The 21,426-nt window shown below is 35.2% G+C and overlaps 1 protein-coding gene across 17 annotated transcripts in view; it reads left to right on the forward strand.

Annotated features, from left to right (window-relative positions):
* The window catches only part of TRIP12 (thyroid hormone receptor interactor 12), a 139,861-nt gene that overhangs the window by 68,080 nt on the left and 50,355 nt on the right, over nt 1-21,426 (forward strand). For all 17 annotated transcript variants that reach the window (XM_045853306.1, XM_045853343.1, XM_045853376.1 and 14 more), the window contains 6 exons: nt 3,018-3,154; nt 9,474-9,557; nt 10,757-10,852; nt 18,083-18,231; nt 20,811-20,846; nt 20,970-21,065. In XM_045853306.1, coding sequence (XP_045709262.1) covers nt 3,018-3,154; nt 9,474-9,557; nt 10,757-10,852; nt 18,083-18,231; nt 20,811-20,846; nt 20,970-21,065 — 598 coding nt within the window. The remainder of the gene's footprint in view (nt 1-3,017; nt 3,155-9,473; nt 9,558-10,756; nt 10,853-18,082; nt 18,232-20,810; nt 20,847-20,969; nt 21,066-21,426) is intronic.

Here is a 21,426-nt window from a genome sequence, read left to right on the forward strand (position 1 = left end):
CCTGGCTGGCGTAGCTCAGTGGATTGAGCGCGGGCTGTGAACCAAAGTGTTGGAAGGTTCGATTCCCAGCCAGGGTACATGCCTGGGTTGCAGGCCATTGACCCCCAGCAACCGCACATTGATGTTTCTCTCTTTCTCCCTTCCTTCCCTCTCTAAAAAACTAAATACATAAAATCTTTTAAAAAAATCAATGAGTTCAAAAACTGTTAAAAAAAAGATTTTCTCTTTATCTTTAACGTCAGGCATGTTAATTATGATGTGTCTTGGTGTGGTCCTCCTTGGGTCCAACTTGTTTGGGACTTTCTGTGCTTCCTTAGCACAGAAATAAGACTTGCATGTCTATTTCCTTCACCAAATTAGGGAAGTTTTCTTTCATTATTTTTTCAAATAAGTTTTTAATTTCTTGTTCTTCCTCTTCTGGCACCCCTACGATTCAGAGTTTGGTATATTTGGGGATGTCGCAGAGGGTCCCTGTACTATTGTCATTTTTTGAAGTCTTTTTTTTTCTTCTTGCTGTTTAGGTTGAATGCTTTTTCTTATGTTCCGAATTGTTGATCTAAACCCCAGCTTCATCATCTCTACTGTTGGATTCCTGTAGATTTTTCTTTATTTCACTTAGTGTAACCTTCATTTCTTCCTGGGTCCTTTTTATTTTGTTGCTGTACTTAGTGAGTTCTTTGAGCCTTCTGATCACCAGTGTTTTGAACTCTGCATCTGTTTCATTTAGTTCTTTTTCTGGGATTTTGTTCTGTACTTTCTTTTAGCTCATATTTCTTTGTCTCTAGCCTCCCTGCATGTGTTTCTGTATATTAAGTAGAGTTGCTTTGACTCTCTGTTTTAGTAGCATGGCCTATTGTAGAAAATGCACCTGTCTGGAACAATGTGGCTAATTTAAATCTTTTACTGATTTACTAGTTTACTGATTTAAATCTTTGGTTGTTGGACTCTTCCATATAGCTCGATTTTTCTGATGGTTCTCATTGTTATTTGTTTTGAGGTCTAGTTGTAGTTCTTTCTGTGGTTCCTTAAGGAGGTGAAGCATGTTTATCTATGTCTCCATCTTCACTGGAAGTCCCTGTAAATGCTTCCTGTTAACCTCCTCCAGCATGCAACTGCTCCAGGTGATGTCTAAGACAACTCATCTCTTCCTGTTCACAATAAACTATTTTTAAATTAAGATTGTGTATTTGATTTTTTAGACATAATGCTACTGTACACTTAAAAGTCAGCAGTATAGTGTAAACATAACTTTTATATGTACTGGGAAACCCAAAAATTCATGGTTTTTGATTTATTGCAATATTTTCTTTTTTTGTGGTGGTCTAGAATCGAACCCACAGTATCTCTGAAGTGTGCCTGTGCTTTTTGTGAGGACCTCTGAGAAAGTTTCTTAGTTTTTCAGAGCTTTTGTCCAACTTTGGGCCAAATTTTGAATCCATTTTACCCAAGGTTTATAATTTTAGACATAAACTGAATTTACTGTGGTTAAAAATTAATTTTAAGCTGTATGTGAAGTCAGGTAATCTAGTGTCTTATCTTTTTCTGCAGCCTTCTGCCTATGATCACTTTTTTTCCCTTTAGATTTTATTTGTTTATTTATAGATACAGGGGAAGGGAAGGAGAAAGAGAGGGAGAGAAGCATCAGTGTGTGGTTGCCTCTCACATGCCCCCTACTGGGGACCTGGTTCGCAAACCCAGGCATGTGCCCTGCCTGACTGGGGCTTGAACTAGCAACTCTGGTTTGCAGGCCTGCACTCAATCCACTGAGCTACACCAGCCAGGGTTGCTTATGATCGCTTTTTTAGTGCATGTGTAATTACTTATACTTGTACATGGTCATGCTGTGCAGGAGCTATCTAGCCACCTGCCTGGAATGTTCTTCATTTCACACTTTTTGGAATTAGTCGAGATTCCTCCACCAATTGATTTTATAGTTTACTATAGCTGTGTCTTTTCTCTGTTTTGACTAACACTCCTTGAGGGCAGCAACCAAAGGTTTAGCAGTGTGTATCATGTGCTTGGTGCAAATTAAATGTTAAATAAATGAATTAATTTGAATCCCACTCATTCGTAGCTTGGCAAATTGCATTTGGAATGAGCTGTTTAACTATGAAGGAAAGATTAAATAAACAAGTTCCTGTTTGTGGTAGATGTCTTTACTGATTGGAAGAAGAAACTCTTCTCATATTCTTTGGTGATTCAGAGCCTCATTTACATGTCTGCCTCTTGTTCGTTACCAGGGAGCATCTAATTTCACTGTAGTCTAAAAAGATTTCTTTAGCAGTAAGTTTCTGCATTTCCTAGGGCATTTGGGGAACTGCTATTTAAATGTATCAACCTGTAATCATTTGGAAAAGTCTTTTTACCTCATTTTCTGTCAAAATAGGAAAAAAAGTCTAATAAAGTATTATTTGCTAAATGGAAAATGACTGATCATTGTTTTCTCAATATCTTATACTGTGTCTTAATCCTAAACAAGTGTCTTCCCAAATTTCATCTGTGTTTATTTATAAATATTAAATCTTTAATTCTTTATTTTAAAGGATGGAGCTGTTTATTATTAGGATAGTTTATTTTTTTGATTTACAGAATCTGAAACTTAGGTAATGGGAATGTTCTGCATCTTCTCTACCTTTTCTTCTCCTCCCCCCTTTTGTCTGGTATCAATCTGAAAGTTTGTATATTGATCCACTATTTACCCTGGAAGTAGTTTCTAATGGGTTGATCTGTCTCAGTAGGAGTCACTTTCTCATTTAGTTGGAAGTGTTTAAAAATTGCATCTTTCTGTAAGGATGATAACAGCTCATAGGAACACAAAAGCTTGTATTGTGAAGGCACTATAACTTGGAAGAATTTTAAATATACAGAGTCTTGGTTGTTACCCATAGTGATTTTCTGCAACAATTTGTATGTAAGAAGAAACTGGCTTTGTGCTCCATGCATTGGAGCTTTGTCCTGTGTGTTCATTGCTCCTGGTCACTGGTAGTGCTGCCAATGATGGCATTTTTCTGTCGTAGTCGGCGAGGCTCTGGCCTGGGCAAAAGAGGAGCAGCTGAAGCTCGGCGACAGGAGAAAATGGCTGACCCCGAGAGCAACCAGGAGGCGGTCAACTCTTCAGCTGCAAGGACAGACGAAGCTCCCCAAGGAGCTGCAGGTAGAGTCGGACTTCCTGGCCCTAAGATGCATTTATGTATCCTACAGGTCTATTTGTCGATAAATTACTTTTTATACCAAATATATTGGAAGAGGGGGCACAGAAATATACCAGATGGTTATCATCAAATGAACTTTTTGTCCTCTTTTGTTTCACTTTTATAAATTTTTTTTTTGATTAGTTGGATTCGGTTGTTATTGTTGTTTAATTCTTTTCCAAATCCAAATTTGTACTAACTACATTTAGAGGGCTTTTAGGAGGGAGTCTTTTGCAGTTTAAGCTTCTTATAAATTGATGACTGTAATAATAGTTACCCATTGACTGAAGAAAAATTAAATTTATTATAAAATGGTAAGGATACGGTTTAAGTCACTTTATACATATGTAAATTTTAATTTAGAATGTTGTAATTTTTTTGAAAAATAATCTGTTTGAATCTAACCATCTTCAAGAATACTATTTATATTTTTATAGGCTGCTTATTATTCTTGGTATCTTTGCACAGCAAAAGTTAAGCTACCTCCACTCTCCCACCCCACCCCCTTGAACTTTAAATATATATCCATTACCAACACCAAAAGAAGGCTATTACATCCATGGCTAATTGTGGCTAACAGGTTAAAATGTAGCTTGTCATCAACATTTTTCACTAGCCTTAAGATCCCATTTAAAAAATCATTACAGTTCATCATTATAAGCATCTGAGTATGAAGCCATTAAGTCAGAATTATAACACGTTGGTGTAGGCACAGTGTAGTCTCACTTTTGAGCAGAGCTCTTTCATGTACTATTGTTTAATATTAGAATATGTACTACTTTTCTTTAATGCCTGTGGTTGATCATATGTCATTTTTTGCCAGAAAGGTTCTGGTTTGCCACTCCATGTCCATATTTTATGCCTTTTTCTCAGCTTTCTATCCAGCTTAACGTTTTTACCACTGATCTTTCCCAGTTATGTATGGTGAGTTACTTGGCTAACTTAGAGTACCTCTTCTGGTAGAAGGGGGTTTATTTTCCTGTACCTTTTTCTCAAATAGTTTTTCTGAAGAGTTAAATGGTAGATATAGGAGATAATAAAAGTCGGTTGCACATGCAACTCATTGACCCTTTTTAATGATACACAGCCTATCTTTCCCAGTGTTTTAATGCTTATTTCAAGTCTGAACATGGAAGTGGGGCAGTTCCCATGTGGGTGACAGAAGTGGAGCTGCAGAGTGTGTTGTTAAAGAGCCCTCATTACAGTAATTATAATAGCTAACAGTTATGGCATGTGCACTCTGTTGCAGACACAGTATTAAGTACTTCACGTATATTCTCATTGAGTATTCAGAACAACCTGTTGAGGTGTGAGTGCACCTTTATAAAAGGAGGAAAACCTGAAGAACAGAATGGTTAAGCTTGTCCTGCATTATAAAATGTTGGGTTGGCAAAAAAGTCTGTTTACATTTTTCTACAAAAGACATTTTTCATGTATACTGATAACTTTTATTGATTTGGATATTTTTAGTATGTCAGGTATCTTCTGTTGACTTCTAGTAGATAGAGGCCAGGTGTGCTGTTAAACATCTTCCAGTGCAGAAGACAGCCCCACAGCAAAGAATTATTTGGCCACAATGTAGTAGTACCCAGAAACTTCACAAGCCACTTGAGACAGGTTTGATCAGTCACAGCACCTCCGTATACCACACAACTCTTTTATGGGGGGTTTCAGTTGCGTTTTTACCTTTCTTGATATAATAAGGCATAATATGCTGAAAAATGTTGCATATTTTCTTCCATTTTCAATATTAAAATGGCTGCACAAAAATTTACCAATTTTGATACATTTAAAAAAAATGAATGCTGTTATGACAGCTGTCCCAATACAATCTAACAAAATTATTTTGAATGAAGTTAAAGACAACTAAGCACTACTAGAGGCATTGTAGAAGAAAACAACTTTTTTGTTCAGTCCAATATATAGAATGTGTGACTCTCCAAATCCAGGTCTTAGAAAAGAAGTGCATAATTATGACTGTGTTGTTCTCCTTCCTTAGGGTTAGAAGAGTTTCTTTAATTAATGTGGAGATAATTGAAGGCTGAAATGGGGGCAAGGGTGATGTGCAAACTTTTGTTCCCTAGTATATTTATTTAAGAGGATAAAAGCTTCAAGGGATTAGGTTCATAAGTCTGCCCTTCTAAACACTTGCCTGTGTTTCATTGTGGTCACTCATATTTGAAATCACAGTGTGTGTGACCTGCGTATTTTCCAAGTTTATGTAAAAGATGCATGTGGCATGTTCACTGGTATTAGAGCAGCACTACTTTGATTATACTTCAGAGACTGGATCCCTGGTGGATCCTCCAGGAATTCTGCCACCACACTACAGCAGTTCTGGGAAAACAGGAGAATTACTTGCTAGCTTTATATTAAGTTGTTCAGAATAATGTGTTTTTCAGATTTTAATTTTTTAATTACAGTTGGCATACAATATATTAGTGTCACGAGTACAGCCAGTGTGACGTGCTTTTTAGTTTCACAGTATATAAGATTGAAATTTAAAGAAAAGTAAAACCCTCTAAGTTAGTGTCAAGTATAAATCGATGTGATAACTCATCATCTTTTGGCAAGTATGCATTCTCAGACAGCTCTTACACAGTTGGCATAAGACTCTTGATTTGAAGTATTTATTTTGAAAAAATGTTTTTACTAATTTAAGGAGATTGAATTAATCTCTTTAGTGTTATTTATATATTCATTTTTTCAGTGTTATTTATTTTGAAAAGGTTGTATTTTCCTAACCTATTTCAATGCAATTGCTGAAGTAAGTGTGTTTCTTTTTTTTTTTTCCATATGTAGATACTAAAGCATTGACTCCATCTTTGGCAGACTTTCTTATTTCACCCTCACCTTGCTAGTGTTGTTGACACCTAGGAAAGTTTATTGATAATGGTGTCCCTACTGGGTCTGGAGTATACTGTGATGTGGAGCTCAACCTCTCTACCTTTTCGTAAAAGAAACGCTAACTCTTGAAGCTGAAAATAAGTGTTCCGCATATTGCCCCAAAGTCTGGGGTGGGCTTAGCTTTTGGCTTCATGAGAACTGTGCCCCCCTTTGTGGTGCTGATACAATCTTGGAAACACCAGAGATACTAAAGTGGAGAAATCAAGTCCGCAGAAAGCAACTGTTTTGTAAAGTTTTCTCTCCTCAACTACTTTGCTTAGTACAACTGCAAATCAGATTGCTACCATGTCACCTGATACTGAGATCCATAAAAGGCATAATTACATTCCTAATGACATTCTTCTGGCTTTTTCACAAGTTTTCATGGCATTCTAAAAAAAAATTTCCTGTTGTCTCTCCGGTGTTTAGACATAGACATCTGATGAACCCTTAGTGGTTTCTGTTAACTAATACTGAATTCTGTCTGTATTCTGATATTTGTCTTTGCTTTCTGCCTAAGAGATTCTATTTGTTAAAGTATAAAAACTTGGAGCTCCCTATTAAAATTCTTGTGTTCTGATTTAAGCAACAAATTTTCTACATTGTTTTTATTCAGTTGTATGTTGGAAACCATCTTAGATGGTATTTTGAAGATATGCTAAGACTATATGGGAGAAATACCAATTCAAACAAAAAAAGATTGACGCTTCTTAAAATTTGGCACTGGATTTCCTCTGCTGGTAGTCTTATTTTTATATTTGTGTCTGGGAACAGATCTTGTGCATGTTGCCCAAGGAGATTTGATGCCCTGACTAAAGAACTTGGTCATTAACTCTTATTGATTGATTGATTACATTTTCTTACCTGCAAGACTTTAGAAACAGCAAGCCTTTGTGGCAGACTAGGCTAGTTTGATTTATCTAAATTTGTAAAAGCTTATGTGCAGAGAGCTACAGTAAGCAGATACTTAATACCTGCCATCAAACGCCTGGCAAAGGATCTTTTTATTTGTGTCCAGTAACTGATTTCTGTCAAAACAGGCACTCCACCTCCATTAAAAATCAGAATACCCCTGCCCCTCCCTGTAGTGGTTCTGTGGCTCCCTTAAGGTTGGGCCCCTGCTATTACAGTCTTTGCATCGCTAATAAAAAGCTTTGTCTTGGTCTTAGTGGCAGTGCAGTTTTTGAGATATTCATTGTTATGTAAGTCATTATGATAATATGTTTAAGAGGTAACTGAAAGGTAAACCTTTAAAAGCATATATTATAGATCTGTAGAATGTTTTCTAAACCACTAGACACTGATAAAATTAGAAGGCCAGCATTACATAAGTGAATTTTTGTTTTTTCTTTAAAAATGTGTGGTTCCAGAGTGCGTGAAAACCAACTGTTTGTCAAAAATTTGTATTTGCTTTTTACATAATTGGAAGAGTTTTAAAGCGACTTTAAAGAGCCTTAAGAGCCACTTTACATTCACTTGTAATTGGTTCCTAATAGCAGTATTTGTTACCAGTGTTTCTGCATAATGTCAAATAGAAGCTGTACTTGAATTAAAAAGTAGTACTGAAGAATATATTTAAGGAGCTGATAGAAGTTAATTTTTTAAAGATTTTATTTATTTTCGGAGAGAAGGGAAGGAAGGGAGAGAAACATAGATTGGTTACTTCTCACATGCTCCCAACTGGGGACCCGGCCTGCAACCCAGGCATATGTACCCTAGCTGGGAATGGAAGTGGTGACCCCTGGGTTCACAGGCCATTGATCAATGCCCTGTGCCACAGCAGCCAGGGCTGATAGAGTTCAGTTCTTAAGAGTACAGCCTAGGAAATTAGACTGCCTAGGTTCAAATCTCTGATCTTGGTTGTCTGACCTTGGGCAAGTGCACACAAAGTCACAAAGGCCCAGTTTTCACATGCTCATGATAAAGCTTATAATGCCTCTTTATGTGGCTGTGAGGAAACACGACACAGCCTGCATGTAGCAGAGTAAGCATTTAATAAATGCCACCTTTAAGTAGTATTAGAGAGTAAAGTTATTGATTATCTTTTTTTTTTCTTTACCAGAGTGGAGACTTTGCTAAACTCTGAGACCCTTTAATATAAACGTTTCTGGTTAGTCTGGAACTATAAACCATGGGGTTGCTAACATTTTCTGTAAAGGCTGAATAGTTGCTGTTTTAGGCTTCTTACAGGTTCCATTAGAAGTATTCTATTCAGCTGTGTGGGTGTAGCCTAAAAGCCACAGGCTATATGTAAATAAATGAGTTTGGCTGTGTTCGAATAAAATTATATTTACAAATTGATGTGCTGCACTGGATTTGGCATGTGGGCCCGTTTGCTGACTCCTGTTGTAAACCATACATTTTTCCTGATTTAAAAAAAAATCCTAGTGAAATGATAGAAAACACCTAATGAAGTATGAAATAAAGCATTAAGAAAATACACAGTTGATGGCTGGTATATTAGCTCCTCTTTCTTCAGAAAAGCTCTTTAAATTCATATGTTACTTTTGTGCCTCTTCAAACAATAATGACAAAAATATTCTTCCTGGCTTGCATTCTGTTATTACTTGGTGATTTTACAGGTATTGTGGATGATGTGATCATACATAAATTTAATCATCTGAGGAAAAACATGCTTTAGGAATCAACAGATGTAGAAAGGAAGAACAGTAAACCTGTTAATTTTATAGGAGTATAATTTCACTTCCTGGTCAGATTTGTGACGGAATCAACCTGTTTGCTTAAACTGATTATAGGTCAGGTCAGTGTTTGCGGCACTAGAATCCCTCTGAATTTGAACTCTGCATTCTACACGTGCTTTCACATCTTAGTTGCCCTCTCTTTTGTAGGACAGTGTTTTGCAGTCATCTGTTAGTTGTAATGTGCATCTTTAATACTTTGGCCTTGAAGTAAGAGTATAATCTTTGCAAACTCTTGAAATTAAAGAAAACATAAATGATTTTTATCAAGACTGCAGTCTAGATATAAAGCAGACTGGTGAAGGAACACATCTACAGGAAACATTTCCCCCAAATGTCACTTTTGCTTTCTGTCATATTTGTGATTGTTAGCATTACTGTCTTCATGGATTTTGGTAGAGGATTTCAGGACAAATCTTAGTTTCAGGAACAAAGAAGGCATGAGGCATTTTTCTAAGCTCTGTATGCATGCAATGCAAAGGTGGTATTTTTTATGCTTATGTAACACTAGGTTGATCCATCTTTTCATAAAAGCCAGAGATTGAAGTCTAGAAGAACAACTTGATGTGCGATGGACAAACATTTAGTTGCCTTTATTCATTGTAGTCTATAAAACTCATTTTTCTTTCTAGAGATAATCAGGCATAATGAGTTCAGATGCTAACCCTTGCCTTTTTTCCCCCTTTTCTCCTTGAAGCCTCTAGTTCTGTTGCAGGGGCTGTGGGCATGACCACCTCTGGGGAGAGTGAATCAGATGATTCTGAGATGGGACGATTACAAGGTAAAGCCAGTTTTGAGCTTATAAGAAACCATTACTATGGCCTGCCAGTTATTACTCTTCTTTGTTGAAATTAATTCAGATAAGCTTGTTTGAACGTAATCTAGCATCAATGCTTATACCTCCAGTAAAGCTGCTTATTTAGAGGTGCCTGATGATTTGGAATTGAAAAATGATCTCCTGGCTCCTCATTATTACTGTTTAACTGGACAGAGTCCTATATATTTATTTTGAATGTTTAAAGTTTTCTTTATGATATTTGCATGTGTAGCTGGTAATAAATTAAGGTACCTGATAACATGATGCATCTTGTAGAGTGCTTTTGCCATGTTCTTTGGTATTCTTGTTAACCTAATGTAGAGTGTGTACATAAACTCCAGATATTAATGTTGTAAGTACTTTTTTTAAAAATCAGCTTTATATATATATGCTCTCTATAAGTGGATGAGTATATATTTTTATCATTTTTAGATGGTTGGTTTGCACTGTGACGCTTACAAGAAACATTTATTAATTAGTTTCAGATTGCTTTTAAGTTCCTGAAGAAGCTAACAACAATCTCTCTTTCACCAGAACTCTCATGAACACAGGTTTCTCACTTTTTGGAACTGATAAAAATAATTTTTTATGTTTTTAGAGGCTCTCATGACGAATATCTGATTAGAAAATATCAGAGGAAGAACAGTAGAAGGGTGTTTGGCATATAATTTCTTCAAAATAAATATTTACTTTGAGTTTTTCTTGGACCATTTACATAGTGCTGGTACACTGATACTCAGTGTCTCTATTAAAACCTTAGGATGCCTTGGAGTAGGCACATGGGTAGCTGTAACTTATATTAATACAATTAATATGACAGTAGTCTTGAAAGTTTAATGTAGCTTCGCTTAAAGTTCAAAGTGGAGAGTAACATTGTCTAAGTCAGTTATGTGAGGTGATGAGTCAGTTGCTTGTAATTTTTTTTTAAAAAGATTTTATTTATTTTTTTGGGGGGAGGGAGAGAAAGAGAAACATCAATGTGCGGTTGCTGGGGGTCATAGCCTGCAACCCAGGCATGTGCCCTGACTGGGAATCGAACCTGCGACACTTTGGTTCACAGCCTGCACTCAATCCACTGAGCTACGCCAGTCAGGGCTGCTTGTAATTTTTTGATAAAATCCGTTGTATTAACAACTCATCCACTCCTGCCCTTTTCTCTTTAGCTCTGTTAGAGGCTAGGGGTCTTCCTCCTCACCTGTTTGGCCCTCTTGGTCCTCGGATGTCACAACTTTTCCACAGAACAATTGGAAGTGGAGCTAGTAAGTAAATACTTCAGTTTGTTCTCTTGACCCCAAATCCTTAATAATTTGTTGAGAACTGTTTTTATTGTTTACCTATCGATGTAAGAAATTTTCATGTAGGGACATTTTTATGAAGTTTAACCTGTTTTTAAAAAAAGAGCTTTTACACATTCTTGCCTTAAATACAGCAACTCTTAAGATACTATTTGAATTGGAATCACTAGAAAACCGAAGGTTATAGCAGGATTGATTCTGTTTTGTTTTATATGAACTGTAGAAGAATAAAGAATCTCATGTTTAATTAAATGATTTGACTTTGGGTGGTAGGCACACAATGCAATATACTGATCATGTATCATAGAAATGTATACCTGAAACCTATATGACCCAATGAGCCAATGTCACCCCAGTAAATTTAATTTAAAAAAATCTCAGATGATTACAGCATCTGATGGCATGATTTGCATATATTTGAATCTTGAGGTTTTTTATGTTATAATAAAATTTAACTTGTAAGGCATTTTGTAGTATGAGCCTGAGGGGAAAGATTTCTCAGCAGAATTACCAGTCTCGGTCACTAGGCTCATTTAATCAAAGTATTATATTATAATCCAGAGATCCTATCATGTATGGTGTGACAACAGTGACTTTTAAGGTCTTAATTTGTAACTAAATATAAGTTTGCATAATTACAAATCCAGTTAAATTTTTTCTGGTGTAGAATACTATCTTTTGCATCTTTAAGCAAAATCTACAATTAATCGTGTTTTAATAACTCCACTGATAATGTTTCCATAGACTCAGTAGGCTAAATTAAGGCTTCAGTCTTGATCAATTTTCAAAGTTTCTGAAGTGTTACTGAAGCCTATCAGTTCTGACCTTACTAATATGTGCTTATATAATTTTCTGTCAGATACTTTAAAATTTTTAATTCAACATGTATATGTACACTCAATATTTATACTTAACACTTGAGGGTTTTTAAATATCCTGGCTTTAGTATTTGACGGGAAATTTAAAAAGCAGCTGGTACTTCTGTTTTTGGTTTGTTTTACTGACCTGATACTCAACTCTCAGATAACATACCCTGTACAGGGTTTTCATGAGTGCTCAAATATGGAGTTTTTTAAAAAAGATTTTCTTTATTTGTTTTTAGGAAGAGAGAGAGAAAGGGAGAGAAGCACCAATGTGTGGTTGCCTCTCGCATGTCCCTGTGCTAGGGACCTGGCCCCACAACCCAGGAATGTGCCTGGATTGGTAACCGAACCTGCAGCCCTTTGGTTCATAGGCTCATTCCACTTAGCCACACCAGCCAGGGCTGAATGTTGATTTTTATTTAGTGGTATGTATTAGGTCCTGGGCTAGTACTGAGTCCTGGATAGGATGATAGAGTTGTTTTTCACGTGGAGTGTTCATGCTAAAGGGTGACCCTGGCAAGAAACAAGACAAAACTGTCAGGTAGTATCAGCCCAGTGAAAGAAAACAAACCACTGGGTAAGAATGTAGGTTCTTGGTGGGGAAATGTAGATAGGTTTATGAGAGAAACCTCTGAGGCATGTTGGTTTTGTGAAGACCCAAATGAAGTGAGGAAACCAGCTCTGCACAGGTCCGAGGGAAAGCGTACGTGCACATGGGAGGTGGGAATGAGCGTGGCACACTTGAGAAGTAGACAGCAAGCAGAGGCCTGTGGAAAGAGTGAAGGGAGAGGGATAGATTAGAAGATGAGCGCTGAGTGGTTTAGGCTCTCTCCAAGTTCATGCAGGACCTTTGGCAGGCCCACAGCAAATGGGGGGTTTAACCTAAGGGATCAGTAACCATCGAAGGATTTAGAATATCATGATCTTGATCCCAGTTTTTCATTTATGTCCTCCACCATTCTCTCCACTCCTAAGATTATTTTAAGCCAGTCTTAGGTACCACTTCATGTGCATATTTTGAGTTCGTAACTGTAAAAATAAGGACATACAAATATTTACACTTTTTCAGATTTGAGTTTGATTTTATTTTCTTTCCCTAATGGGGAAAGACTGCAAAATTTATGGTATTCTAATATTAGGAAGGACATAAAGTCTGATTGTCTCATAAAACATCAAAATGAAACCTACTGCCTAGATAGCAGGGATTGCAAGATGATAGTACTGCATGTCTAATGATCAGTCTTCACTTAACTAGAAATAAAAAGAAGTAATTTAGTAGCAATATATAAAGGGTATCTCTTCCCAGACAATTTGGTATAAGAAAAATTATTTTCTCCTCTTTATTTACCAGCTTTCAAATAGTTGGTTTTGCATTCTTTAAATTGCTGTTGTTATTGTTTAGGTGTCATCGTTAAGTGGGTAGAGACTTGTAGACATTTTTAAGTGATTTTCATTGATGGTTAAATTGACCCATCATTGGCTGATGATGGGATCTCTATGAGGTTGGCTTCTTAATCTTTTTGATAAGATCTCAGTGGGTTTTGCTTTGTGATGTGACAAGTTCAGTGCCTTCCGCTACCCCTTTCCCCACCTCTCCATACCTGAAATTGGACATTTCTTTAGACACCCCTGATTTTTTAAAAAATACCAAATGGTATTTGGAGCCCACAGTCTGGGCTCTAGGCATATTCATTACTACTGGTTTGATTGTTATTATTAGACACTTTAATGGACAAACACAAGAAATAATTTTTTATCTTTTAAAATAAATTTGAGTTCATACTAATATTGCTAATTCAAAGTCGGGACTGTAGGGTTTTGATTACCTTTTATCTTGTATCTTCTCCCATGCCAAAAGTTCCAGTTCCTGATGAGAATAGCATAGTCACTTCTTCCCTTGATATCCCTTTACCCTGTTTCCTCCTCCCACACAAATAACCTTTGTTAATTTTATGGCTTGTTCTTAGTTTTTTACTTAAAAAAAAAAAACAAAACAAAAACAAATGCATGTTACCTGTTTTACACACACTACCTTTACTAGATAATGGTGCTGAACTTTATACACTTTACCTTGCTTCTAAAAGTAGTTTTTGGTGTTCACTCTCCATAGTTGCTGCATATGTAGATTGCAAGATAGAGAAAGACAGGGAGGGAGGGAGGGAAAGAGAGATAGATTTCTTTTCCTTTTGTAAAGCACCAGTTTTCTGTTGAACTGGGTAAATAATTCAGGTTGTTTCCAGTTTTGGTTGTGCTGCAGTGAAATACAGCCTTCCTGTTTTTTCCTGTGTTATCTTCAGGATAGATTTCTAAAAGGAACATTACTGTTTAAAAAGGTAAATGCATATAACATTTGGCAGATGTTGTAAATCACCCTCTTCTAAGAGTTTCACCATTTTTTTGCCTTCCTACCAGTCATGTGTAACAATAGTGTGGTGTCATTTCTTCGAACTTTTTAGTTATATATCCTTATATACTTCTTTTAGTGGATACTCTAAAGATTATAATGTATATCCTTGGTCTATTATAGTCTACCTTATAATAATATTTTATTGTACCCAAACAGTACAAAAACTGTACATTTTAACTCTTTTCACCTCCTGCCATACTTAATGCTGTTGTTTTAATTTGCTTTACTTACGCATGTTAGTAACACAATAAGATGTAATTGTTATTTTAGAACATCCATATTCTTTTGTTTATCAACATATATGTCATTTTAGTGTTCTTAATTCCTTCCTGCATTTTCTTTTTACGGTTCATTTCCCTTTAGCCTGAAGAACTTCTTTATTCATGTAGTAAACGATTGCTGGTAATTACTTCTCTCTGAATTTGAGAAATCATTGATTAGCCTTAATTTGTAAAAGATACTTTCCCCATCTATAAAATTCTCAGCACTTGTAATGTTTTCTGGTTTTCCTAGTTTCTGTTCAAAATTTACTATTGCCGTTTTCAAGGTAGTATCTTCTTCCTTTGGATTTTAAGATTTGCTTTTTAAAAATATAATTTTTAGTAGTTTGCCTATAGTAGGACTATGTGACGCTTTCTTTCATTTTTAATTTGCTTCAGTTTCATTGAACCTTTGAATTTGTGAATTGATACCTTTTACCTGTTTTGGAAAAATTTTTGGCCAAAATCTCTTTAAATATTTCCCTTATCTCATTATCTCTTCAAATACCCTCCTTTCATTCCTGCTGAGAGTATCAAGATCATATATGTTCAAACTTTGGACTCATTCGACATGTCTCTCTTGCTGCAGTTTGTTTTTACCAGCATTTCTCCCTTCTGCCCAGTTTGAAAACTTTGTATTGGCCAGCTTTTAAATTCACTAATTCCTTTTTCTGCTCTCTTCTTCAGTGTATTGTTAAACCAGTGAGTGAGTTCTTAAATTTTATATTATGTTTTTCAGCTCTAAACAGTTATTTGATTTTTATTATAGATTCCAATTCTGTTGAAATTCTTTACATTCTTACTCATTTGGTCCATCTTTGCTTATATTTTCTTTAATGGGCCAGATAGTAAATATTTTGACCTTTGTACACCATAGCATCTCTGTTGCAACTCTTCAACTCGGGTACTGTGGCACAAAAGCAGACACAGGCACTATATAAACATTACCATAGCTGTAATCCAATAAAATTTTATTTATGAACAGTGAAATTTATATTTCATCTGTCAAAAATATTATTCTTAAATTTTTTCAGCTAGTTAAAAATGCGAAAATCATTTTTATTTTACAGATTGTACAAAAACAAGTAGGAAGCCAGATTTAGCTCTTTATAGAAAATATTTGCCAACCAATCCCTGCTTTGTGATAATGATTTCGAGGGATGGTCCATAGACTTCTGGGTGGTTCCTGAGACCTTACATTTATTTTTTTCGTATTTTAATTTTTATTTTTGAATTATAGTTACCATTCAATATTACATTAGTTTCAGGTATACAACATTAGGTGGTTATACATTTATATAAATAACAAAGTGATTCCCCAGGTTAGTCTTGGCACCCACCTGGAGTATTTAGTTATGACAGCATTATTGACTGTATTCCCTGAACTGTACTTTATATCTCTGTAACTATTTTCTAACTGCCAATCTGTACATCTTAATCCCTTCACCCTTTTTCACCCAGCCTCTCAACCCTTCCTCCATCTGACAGTCATCAGTTTGTTCTCGACATTTAAGAATTTGTTTCTGTTTGTTTTTTTATTTTGTTTTAGATTCACATAAAAGTGAAGTCATATGATATTTGTCTTTGTCTTCCTTATTTCACTTTAGCATAATGCCTTCCAGTGGATATTGATGATGATTTTGATCATGTCAGAACAATGTATCCTTAGAATCGCAAGCCTCGCTATTTATAATATATCCAGTGACATGTGTCAGTTGTTTTTTTAGGTGGTTATGCTTATATAAACTATTTCATCCTTTAAAAACAAATATAGAAGCAACTGAGGATTCTCTTATTTTCACTAGTTATTTTCCCCCCATTTTGTTTTTCCTTCCACATTATTTCAACACAGAAATGACAAGCCTGCTCTAACTAGAAATGATATTATTTAGTTTAAAAATCTTAAAGATGGTATCCCTTTGAACTTGACTTTCTTGAAACATATTTTTACATGGACTGTTAATTATGGTAAAGGTAGGAAGTCAGTGATAGTTGTGCAGTTTATCAGCCATAGTCTGAAATAATAAAATAAACCTTGCAAGGATCACCTGTGTCCCTCTGAAATGCTATGCCCCCCAGAAATACATTGAAGCTTTATTGAAATAAGAACCTTTGGTTTTCATGTTCATTCTACATTTATTGACGTTTTCCAAACATGTTTCCACTCATTTTGATACCCAGTGATATGGAAGTGGAAAAAATCCAATATTAAAAGGATAAGCTGAGAGAGTGTAAGAAGAGAAGGGGCTCGAAAGGAATGTGAGGTATAAATTTGGTCAGCATTGAATGAATTAATCATAATTACAAGTAGGAAAGGTGTTCATGAAAATTCAAAATTTTTGAGTGTCTTGTTCAGCTTTTTGACAGCTTTTTTTTATTCCTGTGAGTCAGCATTTTTCCGTTGTTTGAACAATGGAATTGAGCCTTAAAAGTATTTCTCTAAAAGTACTCTGATAGTAATATCTGCAAATGAAATAAGAGGAGGTAGAAAGGTCCTTCATTTGCTGTTTTTTATTTTTAGAAAATAGTCTTTTTCTTTCCAATCTCTTGTTAGGTGCATTGTTCTATTACCTATGTCCTTTTCTCGTTCACTGTTACTTGGATTACATTTATTGTGATGCAGGTATTGAGGGATTACATTTATTGTGATGCAGGTATTGAGAGATTTATGACATTTCCTTTGAAGTCTGGGTATCATTGTTTAGCAAGTGTTTATTATTTCAGAAAACTTGCTCACTATACATGTACACTTAACATTTTATATATGTTATAGACATTTAAAAGATATTTTAACAGTAACAATTTATAATAGTCATGTGTATATTTTTTGTTTTAGCCATTAAAAAATCAGTCAGCTTGTGTCATTTAAGTAGATAAATATTAAGACAAAAATATTTAGACAAATAACTTGAGATCACTTTAAGGCAGAGTAAATTCAGCTAATTGGTCTTGAATTATCAGCAGCTTGTCTTAACCCTGATAATGGACCTAGACTTTAGTTGGGACTCAAAGAAGATCAGCAGCTAGGTATCATGATAATTTGCTGAGTAATGCACCCCCGTGTATAATGTGCACCCACATTTTTGGCCCAAATTTTCAGGGGGAAAAAGCTTTCTCATTTTAATTTTTAATTCAATTAATTAATTAATTATATTTAGAAATGAAACTGATTATTGTTTTCCAGGGTATTATTTTGTGTGCAGATATCATTATTGGTTTCTAGAGTTACGCTTTTAACACATAAGCATAAATAAAAGAATTAAAAACATAGACACAAAATTAGTACAACCCATGTATAATAAGCATCCTTATTTTTTCCTCAAATTTTTGGGCAAAAACGTGTACATTATACACAGCAAAATCCTGTATGTAAAGTCGCTTTTTAAAAAAGATTTTATTTTATTTTTTAGAGAGGAGAAGGGAAAGAGGAAAAAAAAAGAGGGAGAGAAACATCAATGTTTGGTTGCCTCTCCCATGCCCCCCACTGGGAACCTGGCCTAAATCCCAGGCATGTGCCCTAGACTGAGAATGGAACCAGCGACCCTTTGATTCTCGGGCTGGCACTCAACCACTGAGCCATACCAGCCAGGACTAGAGTCATATCTTTTACCTAGTAATAATTTTCTTAAATGTTTAAAAATAATCATTTATTCCCCCTGTGTAGGTTCTAAGGCCCAGCAGCTTCTGCAAGGACTGCAAGCAAGTGATGAAAGCCAGCAACTCCAGGCAGTCATTGAAATGTGTCAGTTACTGGTTATGGGAAATGAGGAGACACTGGGAGGGTTTCCTGTCAAGAGTGTTGTTCCAGCCTTGGTAAGATAGAGTTTCCCCCTTGTTTTACCTCACTTGTCCTCTGTGCTGCCCATATACTTACTGAAAGTACAATTATTGTCATCATGAATTTTAAAACATGGCAGAACAAGGAGACAGTAGAGTATGGCTTAGTGCTTTTATTTCATGTTTATAAATAATGTGAGTGATTGCTAATAATGAGTTAGTAAATTTTCTAAACCACTTCTTGATGAATAGTTACCCCATCTTGGATACTTAAATGACTAGTTTTAAATTGTTGGCCTCTTGACTTGCTACCCCAAAACCGGCATGCTTTCTCATTCAGCCTGTGGTACATGGGGCAGTGATAAGCAGCTCACTTGTGGGTTTCTTTGTGCACCAGGCAGGTTTCATGTTTGACAATTGTGTGTGTGGCCGAGCTGTCAAGCCACAGCCCACATGGATCCTTCCAGCTTAAAAGGGTTTTTTTGTTGTTAAGCAAAAACAAAAGAAGAAGCGCCCAAAACCAAACAAAAACAATAACCACAATAGAAAAATAACTTAAAAAATCTTTTAATGATTTTTCAACACAAGTATGAGTTGATATTTAGAATTTACTAAACTTAATTACTTAAGCCTTTTAATGTAAAACTACAGGAGGAGATAGGTTCTTGAGCATGATGTCTTCTAAATAGTAGCTTGGTAAATTTCCTTAGTCCAGAATTAAATTGGCTATAATTTGAGCCTGAATAAAACAGTAACAAAGACTAACATAAATATCATGAACACATTTATAACATATTTTACCTGGGAATTAAAAAATAAACAGTTGTGTAAATTTTTTTTTACATACCTAGTTGACAGAATGAAATTGTGATTGGTATTGATCACATTATCAAAATAGGGAAAAGGCTGAGTTTTAAGGAGAGAGCTGAATGAAGACTAGTCAGATACAAGGTGATGTAGTCCTTTTTTTCTTCCCATTGTTAGTTGTTGTGTGGCTGGTCTTTGGCAGGGGCTGATGAAGATTAAATCAATTTTTTTACATGTTACCACTCAGACCTTTGGATAATGAGAGCTAGCTCCACTTTATAAAGCCTTCCATGTTGATTCTTAAGTGTTTTGTAAAGAGCAGTATCTCCTTGTTTATTTTTTTTACAGTTAGCCTATGCGAATTTTCATGTTTGAATTACAGATTTCTTCTATTAATTTGGATAACTACCTTCTGTTACCCAAATTAAACTTTCTTGTTTTGTTCTTGTTTGTTAAAAAATGAATAGCAACAAAGAAGTAGGTTTACCTTATACTGTCTAATGTTAAAATGAAGTTGTTATTAGTGAAGTAAAGAAGCTGTTAAGTCTAGGCAAAAATGTTGACACATAGTCAAATTTACTTAATTTGCTGCTTATTGATTAGATTTAAGTGCTTAATAGACTTGCATGAGTCAGCTCATGCTATTAATAATGACTGTTGTTAATGAGTTGTCCAGATTTATCTTTCCTCACAATAGAATATTGTGAATATATATGTATCCATTATCATACATGTGGGTGTCTATAGTCATTTTGGTGAAAGGGAATCAATCTATTTAGAACAATCCTTCCCAAATATGGTCGTATTAGGTTCAGTCCACTTTTAGAATTGCAGGACTTGTTAGTTTTTCTGTTAACATGACAATCTCTTTTCAGTTTAGAGTGTTCTAAGTGACTGATTAATTGTAGGGGATTTGTGAAATAGAGTGCTATTAAACCCTGAAATAGAGGGGATGTATATGTAATAGTCTGTACCCAGTGTAATTCAGAGCCAAGAAGACAGTCTTACTAAATGATTATTGTATTAGAATATTTGATGTCTGTTATTGTAGTTATGCATTTAATTGAAGAATACTTTATAACTTAAATTCAGTGCATTTAAGACTTTCCATTGAGCTAGAAGACCATGAATGATCATCTGCTTCAACAGATAGAAAATTATTTTGGTAACTTGGCTGCTTTAGGAGAATTATGTGTACACCCCTAGCAGTTTTGCATTCCCTTCTTTGAAAAATGTGGTTGAAATGTGCTTAAGGTCTTTTCTACAAGAGTGTTTAAATCCTATGCTGCTGTGTATTTTCCATCTGAGTTAAATGGTACTTATCTAAACTTTAGAGAAGCTTATTTACAAGAGTTTTAAGTCTTGGTCTTGGATCTGTACTATCAGTTGTTAATTTAAGCAAAAGTTGTTCATTGGTGCTCTGTTTATTTATGTACTAAAGTATTTATTGACGCCTATTAAGTCTTCAGTGATGTGTTAATGAGCTTCTAAAGGGAGTGGTGTATTAGAGGTACTAGAAAGATGGATAGTAAGCAATGGGAAGGCTTTGTTTTTGACCTGGATCATGATGTGATAATAATCCAGGAAAGTTCCCAACTTGGAGCTATAGTGTGTAAGTCATGGCATCCTACACACAATCATTTCTTGTGCATGCATACTAGGTTTTTATCTTGATATAATTTTTCTATGATAAAAGTTTTGTGTAATGCTTTTCCATTTCAGCTGAAGTAGAGGAAGCAATACTTCCTTTAGGACTTTTCTGTAAGAATGTAAATAGCTTCTAATACTTTTTAATAATCTTTTAACAGATAACATTACTGCAGATGGAGCATAATTTTGACATTGTAAGTATGTCCTGCATTCTGAAAAACACTCCAAATTAATATTTTGAGGGTTGTTTTTTTTTTTGTTTGTTTGTTTTTTTGTTTGTTTGTTTGTTTTTTAAGAAAAAACACATTGTTTTCTAGATGAATCATGCTTGTCGAGCCTTAACATACATGATGGAAGCCCTTCCTCGATCATCTGCTGTTGTGGTAGATGCGATTCCTGTCTTTTTAGAAAAGGTAATCCTAAAAGCAGGGGCTAAAGGGGCTCAAGCTTAGGTCTCAGTGGTCTCATCACTTCTGAACTTGAAAGTAGTACATCACATTGTGAGGCCACATTAAAAAATGCTTCTTAACATTCATTGTTTAAGTAAAGTTGTGTGTGTGTTTTTTTTGTGTTTTTTTGTTTTGCCAAGATTCCAGGAAAATACTTCAGAGCAGTAGTTTAAATCTGATGTTAATAAAACATTTATATAGTCAACCCAGGCTTCTAATTTTTAATAATGGCAATTACCACATTAAAATCTTCAGAGATCTTAATGTACTTGATTAAAACTAATTTCATTATTTCTAGAAAACATCTCAGTGAGGTTATAGCTAT

The sequence above is a fragment of the Phyllostomus hastatus genome, unplaced genomic scaffold (genome assembly GCF_019186645.2).
Source record: "Phyllostomus hastatus isolate PE091 unplaced genomic scaffold, TTU_PhHast_1.1 phas_contig_137, whole genome shotgun sequence".
In the NCBI taxonomy this organism is placed as follows: Eukaryota; Metazoa; Chordata; class Mammalia; order Chiroptera; family Phyllostomidae; genus Phyllostomus; species Phyllostomus hastatus.